Here is a 16,027-nt window from a genome sequence, read left to right on the forward strand (position 1 = left end):
CACGAGATTCTGATCCATCAGAACCCAGGCTTTATGACATCGAGCTCAAACAGCGAAGCAAATCGTTGCACTGTTACACCAGGCGACAGCTCACACGATTACAAATCGTCCACATGCAGCTGATCTGCATGCTTGGCGACCAGATATTGTGTTACCAATAAAAAATCGGCACATAATAAACAAATGCCAATGGCGTACACAGTGGAATCGTCGATGGTCTTCTGTTATGTTTTTCGATGTGTCCAGATTCATTGATTCATTGATTCATTGATCTGGATTTCTTGTATAGGCGTGTTCGCTTTTGGCGACGTCGAAATCAACGCCAAGTAAACATCAACGTCAGACCACATGACAGATTTGGTGATGGTTCAGTTATGATGTGGGTAGCATCACTATGACTGACAGAACATCACTCCCTATTATTCAAGGGAAGGTCACTGGTCAGCAGTACCGGGATAACATACTGCCACCGACTGATGTCCTGTTTGCTTGCTCGGGCCGCCCATGCACATATCGCACACGACTACATTTACAGCAAAACGTTACCAGAATGTCATGGCCAGCAACGAGCCTTGATCTTTTACCCATAGACCACGTCTGGAACATGATCGGGAGACGTGTACTGCGACGTCAATCGTCACCGGCTACTTTAGCTGAACTTAGCCAGGTGCTGCAAGAGGAGTAGTATAGACTTACTTGGAAGATGGATACATAGCATGACACATCGAATAAACAAATTTTTTTACGCATCGTGGGGACAGTATCCATTATTGATCAAAAGTGGTGAACGATAACCTTTTAGATCCCATCCCTGTCTTGCTTCTAAGTCGTTTGTATGCATATAATCTGATGCCATATGAACTGTTGGTTGTCATTTCGTCCCAATTCCCTCATTATTATCATGCATCTATTCCTAGACAGTGATACATCGTGATACTTCATTAATTGGCTGCTATTTCCTACATTCCCTTGCTGTTTTTGAAGAGTATATATTTAAGAAAATAACCTGTAGGTCATTAAGAGAACTAAATGTTTTAATGTGTAAGTGGCTTTGTTATTATTATAATGTTCGTAGTTGCACACACTGACAACACGTTAACCCTCCTGCCTTCATACACATGTATACCAGTTGTCATGATATATTTGTTCAAAGTGTATTCGTCTTGTTATATAGCAATTGTGTGTTATCAAAGTAAAGCTATGACGTCAAATGCAGACGTTTTTGTTGACAGACATATTTGTATTGATAAAAATAAAGCAATGTTTATAATTTGCCCATTTCCGGTAAGTATACACACATAAAAATACCATGTAACTAAAAGTACTATTTCCGTAAGGCACTTTTTTAACATACATAAACATCCCTGTATCTCCAAATTTTGACAATGAATTTTACTCACCTGCTAAACGAGACATTGTCGGCTGCTACTAGTGGAATAAATACAAGATAATCGGACCACCCCTATGTCAATCTATTTCTATGGATGTCCAAATGAGTCCCCTGTCCTTATTGTACATGCACTGCATACAATTATATTGGGTCAGAATTAAACGATGTTCAAGTGCATATAACATCTTAAAATAATATCTATACTATAATAAAGTTAAGCGCCACCTACATCATATGTGAATACTATTTTGGCTTGAATGGAAAATTAAAAATACATTTAACTTGTGCTACAAGCAATGATGCATTTGTGCACCTTTCAATCTGTAATTCATGTGAAGCCTGTTAACGTCCCCTAGGGTGCACGACTTTTGTTTGTCGTTTTTCCACCGTCTATAATTCTAAAAAACATTTACATTTTCAATTGAAGTTGTGAAAGGAAAAGGCGGAGACTATCTACTGATGAGAGATGGAGAAAAATTGGAATGAAAAATGGAAGGATGCAAGACAGCTAGGGTATCACCATAGCGTTATCACTAGATTGGTACAAAAACCAGCCCAAACCAATGCCGTCAAGGACCGTTCAAGGTCTGGAATGAATGAATGAATGAATGAATGAATGAATGCATGAATGAATGAATGAATGTTAACGACACCCCAGCACGAACAATACATCGGCTATTGGGTGTCAAACTATGGTAATGGGTTCAAGGTCTGGAAGACCAAAAACAACATCTGTCCGTGAAGATCGAAATCTGCTAAGACTTGTAAGACGTACCCCCTTCACCAGTGCACCTGGAATACCAACAGACGACTCTCCGTCCAGACGGTTAGAAATCGTCTCAAGGCTGCGAAATATTGTGCTCGTAGACCTCTTAAACGTCCTCGGTTGACTGATAGACATAACCGTGAACGTTTGATGTCGTGCAGGAATCGAGTAGGGTGGAAACTGGCTTCTTGAAGAAGGATCCATTGGTCCGATGAGTGTAGGGTGCTATTGTGGGTTACTGACGGTAGAGTTCGTGTTTGGAGACAGGATAAGACTAGATTTGCTCCTAAACACGTTTAAGCTACCCTTCAAAGTAGTGGAGGATCAGTAATGATGTGGGGATGTGTTTTATATGAATGCAAACTGGATCTGGTGACCTTGCAAGGAACGCTAAATGGGAAGAAATATTGCACTGGTATCCTTCATCCCATCGTAGTGCCGCATTTCGACAACCATCTCCTAAGAAGTCAACTTGTGTACATGGATGACAACTCTCGACCTCACAGATTCCTAGACAGTGATACATCGTGATACTTCATTAATTGGCTGCTATTTCCTACATTCCCTTGCTGTTTTTGAAGAGTATATATTTAAGAAAATAACCTGTAGGTCATTAAGAGAACTAAATGTTTTAATGTGTAAGTGGCTTTGTTATTATTATAATGTTCGTAGTTGCACACACTGACAACACGTTAACCCTCCTGCCTTCATACACATGTATACCAGTTGTCATGATATATTTGTTCAAAGTGTATTCGTCTTGTTATATAGCAATTGTGTGTTATCAAAGTAAAGCTATGACGTCAAATGCAGACGTTTTTGTTGACAGAAATATTTGTATTGATAAAAATAAAGCAATGTTTATAATTTGCCCATTTCCGGTAAGTATACACACATAAAAATACCATGTAACTAAAAGTACTATTTCCGTAAGGCACTTTTTTAACATACATAAACATCCCTGTATCTCCAAATTTTGACAATGAATTTTACTCACCTGCTAAACGAGACATTGTCGGCTGCTACTAGTGGAATAAATACAAGATAATCGGACCACCCCTATGTCAATCTATTTCTATGGATGTCCAAATGAGTCCCCTGTCCTTATTTTACATGCATTGCATACAATTATATTGGGTCAGAATTAAACGATGTTCAAGTGCATATTACATCTTAAAATAATAACTATACTATAATAAAGTTAAGCACCACCTACATCATATGTGAATACTATTTTGGCTTGAATGGAAAATTAAAAATAAATTTAACTTGTGCTACAAGCAATGATGCATTTGTGCACCTTTCAATCTGTAATTCATGTGCAGCCTGTTAACGTCCCCTATGGTGCACGACTTTTGTTTGTCGTTTTTCTACTGATGAGAGATGGAGAAAAATTGGAATGAAAAATGGAAGGATGCAAGACAGCTAGGGTATCACCATAGCGTTATCACTAGATTGGTACAAAAACCAGCCCAAACCAATGCCGTCAAGGACCGTTCAAGGTCTGGAATGAATGAATGAACGAATGCATGAATGAATGAATGAATGTTAACGACACCCCAGCACGAACAATACATCGGCTATTGGGTGTCAAACTATGGTAATGGGTTCAAGGTCTGGAAGACCAAAAACAACATATGTCCGTGAAGATCGAAATCTGCTAAGACTTGTAAGACGTACCCACTTCACCAGTGCACCTGAACTTAGAAACCAGTGAAATACCAACAGACGACTCTCCGTCCAGACGGTTAGAAATCGTCTCAAGGCTGCGAAATATTGTGCTCGTAGACCTCTTAAACGTCCTCGGTTGACTGATAGACATAACCGTGAACGTTTGATGTCGTGCAGGAATCGAGTAGGGTGGAACTTGGCTTCTTGAAGAAGGATCCATTGGTCCGATGAGTGTAGGGTGCTATTGTGGGTTACTGACGGTAGAGTTCGTGTTTGGAGACAGGATAAGACTAGATTTGCTCCTAAACACGTTTAAGCTACCCTTCAAAGTAGTGGAGGATCAGTAATGATGTGGGGATGTGTTTTATATGAATGCAAACTGGATCTGGTGACCTTGCAAGGAACGCTAAATGGGAAGAAATATGGCACTGGCATCCTTCATCCCATCGTAGTGCCGCATTTCGACAACCATCTCCTAAGAAGTCAACTTGTGTACATGGATGACAACTCTCGACCTCACACAGCAAGGGTGTAGTGGAGTTTCTTCAACAGTAGGCCATACAGACTCTACCATGGCCAGCTTGCTGTCCGGATCACAACACCATTGAACACTTGTGGGACATTCCTGGACGTAACATTTGTCAAAGGAATCTACCGATTCAAAGCTGTTTTAAATCAGGAATGGGCGTTGTTCCCACAACAAACAATGCATTGGTTAATTCGTAGCACGAGGTGTGGGGTACAAACAGTGATCAATACACATGGATCCTACATATGCTATTGCGTGATTGGTGGTTCTAGGACATCTTGATTGTACCTTTCTGGAACATTGTTTTTTAATTCCGCCCATACAGTGAGGATATATATATATATATATATATATATATATATATATATATATATATACTCTTCAAAAAAAGAAACGCAAAAGGGTACAAATGGGTTATAACTCCGATTTTATGTTTCCTACCGGTTCATGCTTTGTGAATATAAGGTCATTGCATGTCCCAAACACATTCCCACGGTTACATTCGATAAAACGCAGCTACTGTACAATAAAGTTCCAAAATGTGAATATTCGCAAAAACGCAGCCACGTGCAAACCATGTCACCACTGCACGTGCGTTGTCTGCACGTGCAACATGAACACCGACAGTATAAAAAGGGTGTTCGCTTGCCTGGCCTCTGTATCTGGCCGACAGTTGACAATCCAGGACATGCCACGTCTCAGTGAACCGCAGAGAAACAGTGCCATCGGCCGACTAGACGCAGGCGAATCCAGAACGGCCGTTGCCAGGGCATTCCATGTGTCCCCAAGCACCATCTCCAGACTGTGGGACCGTTACCAGCAACATGGATCAACACGTGACCTCCCTAGATCCGGTCGACCACGGGTCACTACCCCCGGGCAGGACCGCTACATCCGGGTACGCCACCTTCGGGAACGATTGACTACTGCCACCTCCACAGCCGCAGCAATACCAGGTTTGCGCAGGATATCCGACCAGACCGTACGGAACCGCCTACGTGAGGTAGGAATTCGTGTCAGACGTCCAGTTCGAGGTGTCATCTTAACACCACAACACCGTCGACTCCGACTGCAGTGGTGCCAGACAATGGCCTCAACTGCGATGGAGACAGGTGTGGTTCAGTGACGAGTCCCGATTTCTGCTCCGACGTCATGATGGAAGATGTCGCGTGTATAGGCGTCGTGGTGAACGTTATGCGGCAAACTGCGTGCAGGAAGTGGACAGATTCGGCGGGGGTAGTGTCATGGTGTGGGCAGCCATCTCACACACTGGCAGAACTGACCTGGTCCACGTGCAGGGCAACCTGAATGCACAGGGCTACATTGACCAGATCCTCCGGCCACACATCGTTCCAGTTATGGCCAACGCCAACGCAGTGTTCCAACATGACCGCCAGGCCTCACACAGCACGTCTCACAACGGCTTTCCTACAGAACAACAACATTAATGTCCTTATGATTTGAACCCAATTGAGCATCTATTTGACGAGTTGGACCGACGCCTCCGACAGCGACAACCACAGCCCCAGACCCTGCCCGAGCTGGCAGCAGCCTTGCAGGCCGAGTGGGCCACCATCCCCCGGGACGTCATCCGTACTCTGGTTGCTTCAATGGGCAGGCGGTGCCAGGCAGTTGTCAACACACGCGGAGGCCACACCCGGTATTGACACCAGATGACCTTGACCTTGGTGGTGTGTCCTATCACTTACTCACAATGGACTAGAGTGAATTGTGAACAATCCTGCAACATTTGGTAATTATCGGACTCACCATTCAATAATTAAATCAATTCTCCAAATGTTACGACAATGTGGTTTTGCGTTTCTTCTTTTGAAGAGTATATATATATATATATATATATATATATATATATACTCCTCTAAACCAGACATCTTTGGTAACAAGTAAAATACAGCCAAGGTAGCACTGTCTAGGAATAGATGTATGATAATAATGGAGTAATTAGGAAGAAATGACAACCAAAAGTTTATGTTAGCAGCATATTGTATGGCTGCAAACAACCTTTAAACGAGATAGGGATGACATGTGGAAATTGAATGTTCATGTATTTTAATCAATAATGGGTAATGACCCCACAATTCGTCAAACATTTGTTTATTTGATGTGGCATGCTACGTATCAATCTCCCAATGACGATTTGAGGAAATCTATTCCACCCCTCTTGCAGCGCCTGGTCAAGTTCAACTAAAGTAGTCAATGGCCATTTACGTCACCATACACGTCTCCCTATCATTTTCCAGATGTGCTCTATGCGGGACAGGCCAGGGCTCATCGTTGGCCATGGCATGCTGGTAACACTTTGCTGATAAAAGTAGTCAGTTACGACATGTTTGTGGTGGGCCCCAAGCATTGTCATCTTGAAACAAACCATTGACCAGCAAGGCGAGCAAACAGGACAAAATCGGTGCCAGTATATTATCCCGGAGTGCTGATTAGTGATCCTCCATTGAACAATATTAAGTGGTGTTCTGTCAGTCACAGTAATGCAACCCCATATTATAACTGAAACACTACAAACTCTGTTGTTCACGTTTGCTTGGCGTTCATTTTGCTTTCGGCAAACGCGAACACGCCTATTCTGGACTGTCAAACATTATTACTCAAGACCATCGACGATTCACCCAGTTTCGGCACTGTGCACACCATTGGCGCCTATTTCCACGTGGTAATTCGTTAACGTTGTCACAACACGTAGTCGCCGAGCATACAAATAAGCTGCATGTAGATAATTTCTAATCGTCTCAACCGTCACTCAGACCCCAGTAGCCTGGTGTAACTGTGCAGCAATTTGAGTCGCAGTTTGAGCTCGTTTTAAAAAATATGGGTTCTGATGAATCGAACCTGAACTCGTGTGTTAGACCTGGGACGCCCTGAAATGGGTCAGACATCAACATTTTGGGTCTGCCGGTATCAGTTCCATAGTCTGCAGATCACAGATGGCGAAACATTGAACATTTTGGCTACATCATGCTGAATTCTACCAGTTTTAAGCATGTCAATAGCCATAAGGCATTCCTCACGTTTTAAATACCACATGACTAATTCAAAGACAAACATCCAAAGAACAAAGGTTAATTGACCATGACATTCGGCACAATTAACAGTAGTGATCACTCAAAAAGATGTATCAGCCGCTCTGTGAAGTGTCAAAATCGCGAATGACTCCCTACCCACGTGTAGACGTTATTGTGTATTGCATGTGCACATTTCCGGCTGTGTGTGGGTGCTAGGTTGTGCCATGAACGTTGTCATCTTTGAAAGCTGATTTCTGTTCCAATCATTGGTAATGACATTTGCATTTTGAATTCCCTATCATTTTGTAAGTGTATAAAATTATATCAAAATATGGAATTTGAAACACTGAGAATGCACATTTACATAAAGATAATAAACGAGTTACTGGTTATTAAAAAAAAGAAGAAGTTTTATTTAACAACACACTCAACACATTTTATTTACGGTTATATTGCGTCAGGCATATGGTTAAGGATCACACAGATATTGAGAAAGGAAACCCGCTGTCGCCACTCCATGAGCTACTCTTTTCGATTAGCAGCAAGGATCTTTTATATGCACCATACCACAAACAAGGCAGTACATACCACGGCCTTTGGTATACCAATCGTGGTGCACTGGCTGGAACGAGAAATAGCCCAATGGGCCCACCGACGGGGATCGATACCACACTGATCGCGCATCAAGCGAGTGCTGAACCACTGGGTTACGCACGATCCCTTACCAGTTATTATGTAATTTATGTCCCGAGTGGAATAATTTTCAGTTGACACGGGCTTTAGTGAGTCACAAATGAAAATTATTTCACGAGGGACATAAATTTAATAATACCTGGTGCCGAGTTTGTTATTCCATTTATAACCTGAGCTATTTTTCTCTAATAGCCTTTATTTTTAACACACATGCACTTTCATAGATAATTTTCTAAAACGTTATCTCTATTCTGGTGCAAAATCTTTTATGAATTGCGTTAAAATGACATTTTTTAAAATAAATTTAACACGAAAACAGACAGCCGTAAATGCAAACTCTTTAAACTACATGAGGTCATTGCGTCTGTTTGCCAAATCGTGATGACGTCATATTTAATACCGACAAGTTCATTGGTTTGTAAGCATCAAACCATCCAGTAGTATTGTTCGTTAGACTAACGCATGAGAAATTATGATTGTCCCCGTTATGAGTGTCTGCTGGTGCAATACATATAGGATAGTTTATGTGTTTTGTCAGATATGATTTATATCTCATCGAGTGAAGTTTTCTATTTATTGTATAACATTTGGTAATTTACCTTTATTTTTAAAATGCCAGAAGCAAAATAGCTCCGGCTTTCTTACAGTGAAGATAACACTTTCTAAGATATTTAACTAAATGCTATATAATAACTTACTTTCAAATGCAAGTTAACGTATATAACAATTATCTCTTGTAGAAAAAAAAAACCCTAATGGTGACATCATGGCAAACAGTAACTTTTATCCATTAAATGCGATTCTCTTTTAGGTGATGTATGTGCCGACACTCAATATCGTTGTATGTCAAATGGCATGTGCCTTTCGTGGGATTTCTACTGTGATCAGATCAGCGATTGTGTGGATAAAAGTGATGAAACCATGTGCTGTATGTATTCTATAAGTGATCGTATAAGTTATTGGTTTGGTTTCTGTAGGATAAAATATTCCTTGCTGCTATTTAGTAGGAGTAGCCTAGGTGTTTTTCCTCTTTAACTTCCTACATTAAATTTCGATGTAACCAAATCTAGATATCAAATAGCTTTAGCTTAAAAATTAATTGAAGTATTATTGAACAGACCTTATTTTCTTTCTTTCTGGGTAAGGGTGTAGCCCGTTAGTAAGACTGTCACTTGAAATTGTTAGAAAGTAAGAGAAATCAATTACATGTGATAGAAATAAGAAGAAATAAGTTAAAGGGCAAACTCATTCGATCTAGAGCAAAATGGATAGAAGAAGGTGAAAAGCCCACTAAATATTTCTGCAATTTGGAAAACTGAAATTATTATAGTAAATTTATCTCTAGACTAGAATTAGATGATGGCAATGTAGTGACGGAACAAAATAAAATTTTAGAAGAAAAATTATACTCAAAAAGAAACACACGAAAAACGAGAAATATTACAAATATTAATAATATTGTTGTAAATAAATTAACAGATGCAGAAGCGGAAGAATTAGAAGGAAAAATTGAATACAATGAGGCATTGGAATTTCTTAAAAACATAAAACATGAAACATGACAAAAGTCCTGGCTCAGACGGTTTTTCAGCTGAAAGTTTTTTTGAATAGACCTAGGCCATTTCATTATTAGATCACTAAATTATAGTTATGAGATAAGAGAAATATCTAATACACAAAAACTAGGTATCATTACGTGTATACCAAAAATAAATAAACCCAAACAGTTTTTTAAAAAATTGGCGCCCAATTACCTTACTAAATTGTATATATAAGATAGCTTCAGGACGTATTGCTAACAGAATAAAAAATTTAGTAGATAAAATTATAGCTAAGGATCAAACCGGTTTTATTAAGGGTAGGTACATACATATGTGTAGGTGAAAATATACGATTAATATATGATATAATGTATTATACTGAGGTACAAAAATACCAGAAATGTTGGTATTAATTGATTTCGAAAAAGCATTTGATTGAGTTTCCTGGGGTTTTATTGAACAAACTCTGGATATGTTTAACTTTAAAGGTTCAATTAAAAATTGGATCAAAACTCTTTATAATAATTCAGTGTCACGTATATTACAAAATATTTTTTTGTCCGAGAGTTTTAAATTAGAAAGAGGTTGTCGACAAGGTGATCCACTCTCTCCGTATATTTTTATAATTTTAGCAACACTAATTAGAAACTCTAATGATATTAAAGGGATAAGTATAAATGGAGAAGAAAATGTTTTATCTCAATACACAGACGATACTACCTTTATTTTAGACGGATCTCCCTAGTCCCTGGACAGTACTTTAGCAATACTAGATATGTATGCTGATGTTTCTGGCTTGAAAATAAATTATTCAAAATCACATATTATTTGGATAGGAAGTAAAAGGTTTTCAAAAATGGTTTTCCATCCAGTAAAGTGGAAGCTAGCTTGGGGTGCTGATCAGTTCACGTTATTAGAAGTAACATTTATGCTGAGTATGGAACAGATGGTTGCTCAAAATTACGAATCTAAAATTTTGGAAATGAAAAATTTGATAAATCAATGGTTAACACGGAAGATAACAGTTTTGGGTAGAATCACTGTCGTGAAAACACTAGTAATCTCCAAAATCACTAATTTATTAATTTCACTACGCAACCCCCCAGAGAAGTTATTAAAACAAATAAATACTATGTTTTTCAATTTTATATGGCAAAACAAACCAGCTAGAATTAAAAGAGCAGTTTTAGTGCAAGATTATAAATATGGTAGACATTACAAATTTTGCAATAGCATTAAAACTGACCTGGATTAGAAGGCTATTGATATCGAATTCAAAATGGGCAACTCTCTTCTATTCTTTGACTGGTTTAGCAATAAAATATTTAATAATTTATGGGGATCACTTTATTCAATTAAAGAAAAGACAAATAAAAAAACTCATTTTGGAAAGATGTACTAATTAACTGGATTTTACTGTAACGTAAACAAACATTCGTCAATACAGAAGACATTATACATTTGGTATAATAACAATATTATTATAGATAAAAAGCCTGCAGTATATAGAAATTACATCAAAAAAGGGATTTTATTTATACAAGACTTACTTAATAACCAAGGACAGTTTATAGAGTATGACACTTTCAGCTTAAAGTATAACATAAAATCAAATTTTCTAGAATTTGCTTCTTTATTATACAAGTTTTTATACGCAAGAAAACTACTTTTAAAGCGGCATTCCCTGGAATATTTTGTTTATTATTTAAGCATTTAGAACAGAAAATCCCATTACGTTTGGTGCATATAAGACGCCGCACTCCGAATTGGTTTCACTACACTGGCTTTTCCAAGTTAAAAATGAACCCAGTATTTTGAAAGTGGAACACTTTTGGCGGGCGCCAACTGGGCCAAAAATAGTACGGTTCGGCTATTGTTGCATTACAAAAACCGAGCGGATTCTAGCAGTCAATTCCTAGCAGCCAATTACGCTAGCAGCCAATTTCAGCAGACACTCATGGCGACGTTCTAAACATCGGACTCGGACGCCTTTCGATTGTTACCTGTATTTCACACTTTAAACACACTGTTATGCTAATTTTTATTATTCACTACAACTTAAGAATTTTAGAGTTTTAAAGAGTATCTTTATATAAAAACAACACAAAAACAAAATAACAACCAAGACTCATTTTCACAGTCTTATTGTTACTAATATCCGTATAAATACAACTTAACCGTTTTATTAAGCACTTTTATAATATCTGAAGTATTACTTTAAAAATCCTTCTGTATTACGGTAATATAGGATGTCCAACTAGTTTCGTATAGACTACACCACAACACACATTATAAAAGGCGTATGAGTCCGGTGTTTAGAACGTCGCCATGCGTGTCTGCTGAAATTGGCTGCTAGCGTAATCGGTTGCTGGGAAGTGGCTGCTAGAATCCGCTCGGCATTACAAAATGGCGAGAATTGTTCAAACTGGCTAGTAAGCATTTGACGATATGCGTTAATGACGACAACTCGCGAGTGAATTAAAAGTGCAGTTATGCTTGTATTTGAACTTAGAGCTTGACTGTATACGATTGAAACCAGACACTGCAGCTTTAACATCCAAACAGTTGGCGTTCCAAAGCATCCCATTTTACCAGTTAAAATAAAACCCTTTTTGAAAAATAAATTTGGAAGTAAAGAAATCTATAAACTACTCAACGACACGAATATACTTCCTATTTCGCAGATTAAATACTCTGCTGAAGGATTTGGTTTTTCCCCTTGAGAGTGGGCGAAGTGTTATAGCATTTAAGATTTTGAAAGACCCAACGCTGTTATGGTTCCAATACCAAATCCTACATAGAATTACAGCAACGAATACTTTCCTATATAAAATAAAATATGTTGATTCAAATCTCTTTAATTTCTGTCATCGCCAGCCAGAAACATCGGATCACTTGTTTTATGCTTTCCCCAAAGTCGTCGAACTCTGGAATCTTATAGAACAATGGTTGCAACAAACAAGTGAAGACTTCCAGTTTGACAAAACTATGATTTTATTTACAAAACAAAATTCAGAACACCACACTCAATAAAACTGGTTTCAAACATTATATTGAAGATAAGCTATTATTAGAAAAATATATGTATTACAAGAATTGTTTACATAAAGAATTCGACGAAAACTGGGAATGTTGGTTAAGATTTTTGGAAAATATTTAAACGGCCAGCCTTTGTTTTTATATAAAAAAGACTATGGTTGTTTGTTTTACAATGTTGCTGGTTTGGAGGAAATACTTATTTCAGTTTTCTTCCCTTTCTCTCCTTGCTCCATGGTATATTCTATGTATAATTGCTATGTACGGTAATGATTCGGGGCCCCAACCCTGACATAATCTATTGTTTTACTGGGGCAATAAACATTTATTTAAAAAAAAGACTGTCACTTGATGTGCCATTAATTTAATAATGACCCCCCCCCCCCCCCCCCCCCCCCCCCCCCCCCCCCCCCCCCCCCCCCTACCGGACTACATCTTGTTCCAGCGAGTACTGTCCTGCCTGCGGGATGGCGAAAATAATGGAAAAGAGTATCCCCTGGGATGTCCAACCCCATATAACGTAAATTAAGTGTCGTGTGTCTTCTTAGATAAAACATTTCTTTCTTTTTCTTTATTATAAAGTTGAAGAAGATGGAATGTTACTAGACATGAAGTGTGTTATTTAAAAAAAATATTACGATTTGCTATTTGAAAGTTCAGTTAAATATTTTCTCTAGCATGCATCTTCCACACTGAATATTAGTAACGCGGGAAACATTCATTTTATTAAATGGGTTTAGGTTATATTACTAATTTTTTTCTAAAACATTAATTCCGGAATGTGTAATCGTATGTGCTTTGTGCAATAGGTTCAGATGTCCCAATGAATGCATTACAAAAATATAACTACATTTTGTTGCAGTTCCGAAGCCGTGTGATAATGGCGAATGGCGTTGTTCTAATGATCAGTGTATTAACAGCTTCAAGGTGTGTGACCTCACACCTGACTGCCGAGATGGATCTGATGAACTCAACTGTAGTAAGTACCTTCATACTATTTGGCGGGAGAATCTGCATATTAAAAAATGCTAACATTTATATAAAACATGCTATTAAATTCTAACACTGCATCAACTAACATAATATTAAAAACAATTACAATATCCTTTTTGATACAAGTTTGAAATCAAATACTCGAGTTGTTAAGGAGCGGGACGTAGCCCAGTGGTGAAGCCCTCGCCTGATGTGTGGTTGGTTTAGGATCGATCCCCGTCGGTGGCTACATTGCGCTGTTTCTCGTTCCAGCCAGCTGGTGTAACAAAGGTCATTGCATGTACTATTGTGTCTGTGGGGTGGTGCATATAAAACAATTCCTTACTCCTAATCGAAAATAGTAGCCCATGAAGTGACGACAGCGGGTTAGTTCTGTCTGTATATGTGTGGTCCTTAACCATATGCCTGACGCCATATAACCGTAAATAAAATGTGTTGAGTGCGTCATTAAATAAAACATTCCTTCCTTCCTCAAAGATGCTAAATTAAGCTGTTGTGCATATTTCATTCATACTTTTATTCAATATATGCAGTAGGGCATATTTCAAAATACAAGTTTTGGTGTCATATCGAATTTGAATCTTTGCCATTGTATTCATTTTAAGTCATTCACATTAGGAAGTAATGTAATATAGTTTTGTATAAGGCAGGAGCAGCTCCATTAGATGCATGTATAACAAATTCCTTAATTAACCAATTTTGACTTGAAGTTTAAATAGGTTTGGGTTGGGCATTGATAGAAATCACAGCTGCCACCGTAACAGAATCAATGTAACATTGTGATCTTGATTAACTAACTTACTTCTCTGATTAACCCTTTCGTCTATAGGTATTTTAGTTTTGGTGTCAGATGGAAATTATATTTTGGTTTCGGATGGGAAAAAAATATCATACATTTCATTAGTATAATTTTAATGAATACGTTATACCACACCCAGATATATATTTTAAAGTGATTATACTTCATTAAGCAATGACAGTTATGACTCTTAAAGAGATATTCCTGACATTAGAGATATTTAAACATATTCCAGCTAATGGTAGACATGTCCCCGGCTGGCAATGCTTTTAACGAATAAAACTGGATATTAATAACATTTTCTTCCATATATTATTAATATATGTACATTCTATGTTTCTGGTATTTCTAATATTTATAACAGCTTAAACATGATTAAAGAAAAAATATGTACAAAATTACTGAAGTTGCTTTCACCTGTGTATAAAAAAGAAGAGTTAAGCTATGTAGAATTTTATTGTATATTATTTTGTTAAAAAAGTGACAAAATTGAGATTCATGCAGTTATAAACGTTGGTTTTTGAAGTGAGATGATTTTATTTTATTTGGACCAACCCAAGCATTTATAATACAATAGTATTTGCAGATTGGAATTATTTCAATATATTGTGTATTGAAACTCTTACTCTGTGCAATTAGGATATATTAATATTAATATATATATATCATTATATTGTACATAAAACATTTCTCATGTATAACCAGAATACATGTTTACAGTAAACTAATGTGGATTTTGCCTTTACATAATTGTTTTTGATTACGAAAATGAATCTGCTATCAAATATGTTAGTAATATGTCAGTATGCGTGTGCTTTCAGAAACAATTATTTTTTAAAAGATAAATAAAAATGTTTAGACATAATTTATTTAACCACATACAAACTACAAATAGTGTTATATCAAAATCATTTGTTTATTAGTAGGACAAGAAGTTAAATTGTAAACAAAACTGCATTTTTGTTTTACATACATAATATGTAACGGATATAAATACCTGGAGATAGTTTGGGAGGACACATTTCATAAGATGGCCATTATCTTGTGTATTATATTTTTTAGACAGTTGTAAAGGATTTCGTTGTACGGACGGCACCTGTATACCCTACAGCTGGCAGTGTGATGGAATCGTAGATTGCCCAGGAACCCAGAAAGAAGATGAACTTAACAGTATTTGTAAAGTTCTAATATCAAGTGATATATGTAAGAATGCATTCCACATAATAAAGCTTTACGAAGCTTTGTAAATTGATACATACATTTGCCTTCACATTCACACATTTTATTTTTAGGGGTGGGGTGAACTAGATGTCAGAACACGTATAGCAATGCTTTCAGCACTATAGTGCGTACTTGTATGGCGGTCATTGCCCCATATACTGACTTTCAGAAAGGGTTCTGATATTTATAGAGTGCAGGAGACCCTGTGTGAGTGGTCCCTATGCATTATGTACCAAAAACTTGGTTTATTCGACTACTTAATACACACCGTTCGGCAAAAATCAATTTTGGAAAATTCGGCCCAAAATTTATTTTTGCCCTTATTCACCAAATATTTGGGCCAAGGACTAAAG

At 37.6% G+C, this 16,027-nt stretch overlaps 1 protein-coding gene across 1 annotated transcript in view; it reads left to right on the top strand.

Moving 5' to 3' along the window:
- Positions 1-15,656, top strand: part of LOC121392843 (low-density lipoprotein receptor-related protein 2-like) — a gene marked incomplete at its 3' end in the record, with an annotated part of 32,804 nt that extends 17,148 nt beyond the window's left edge. The window contains exons 10-12 of the mRNA XM_041523909.1: positions 8,896-9,012; positions 13,524-13,640; positions 15,516-15,656. Coding sequence (XP_041379843.1) covers positions 8,896-9,012; positions 13,524-13,640; positions 15,516-15,656 — 375 coding nt within the window. The remainder of the gene's footprint in view (positions 1-8,895; positions 9,013-13,523; positions 13,641-15,515) is intronic.
- Between the last annotated feature and the right edge of the window lie 371 nt (positions 15,657-16,027).

Source organism: Gigantopelta aegis, unplaced genomic scaffold, assembly GCF_016097555.1.
Source record: "Gigantopelta aegis isolate Gae_Host unplaced genomic scaffold, Gae_host_genome ctg4666_pilon_pilon:::debris, whole genome shotgun sequence".
In the NCBI taxonomy this organism is placed as follows: Eukaryota; Metazoa; Mollusca; class Gastropoda; order Neomphalida; family Peltospiridae; genus Gigantopelta; species Gigantopelta aegis.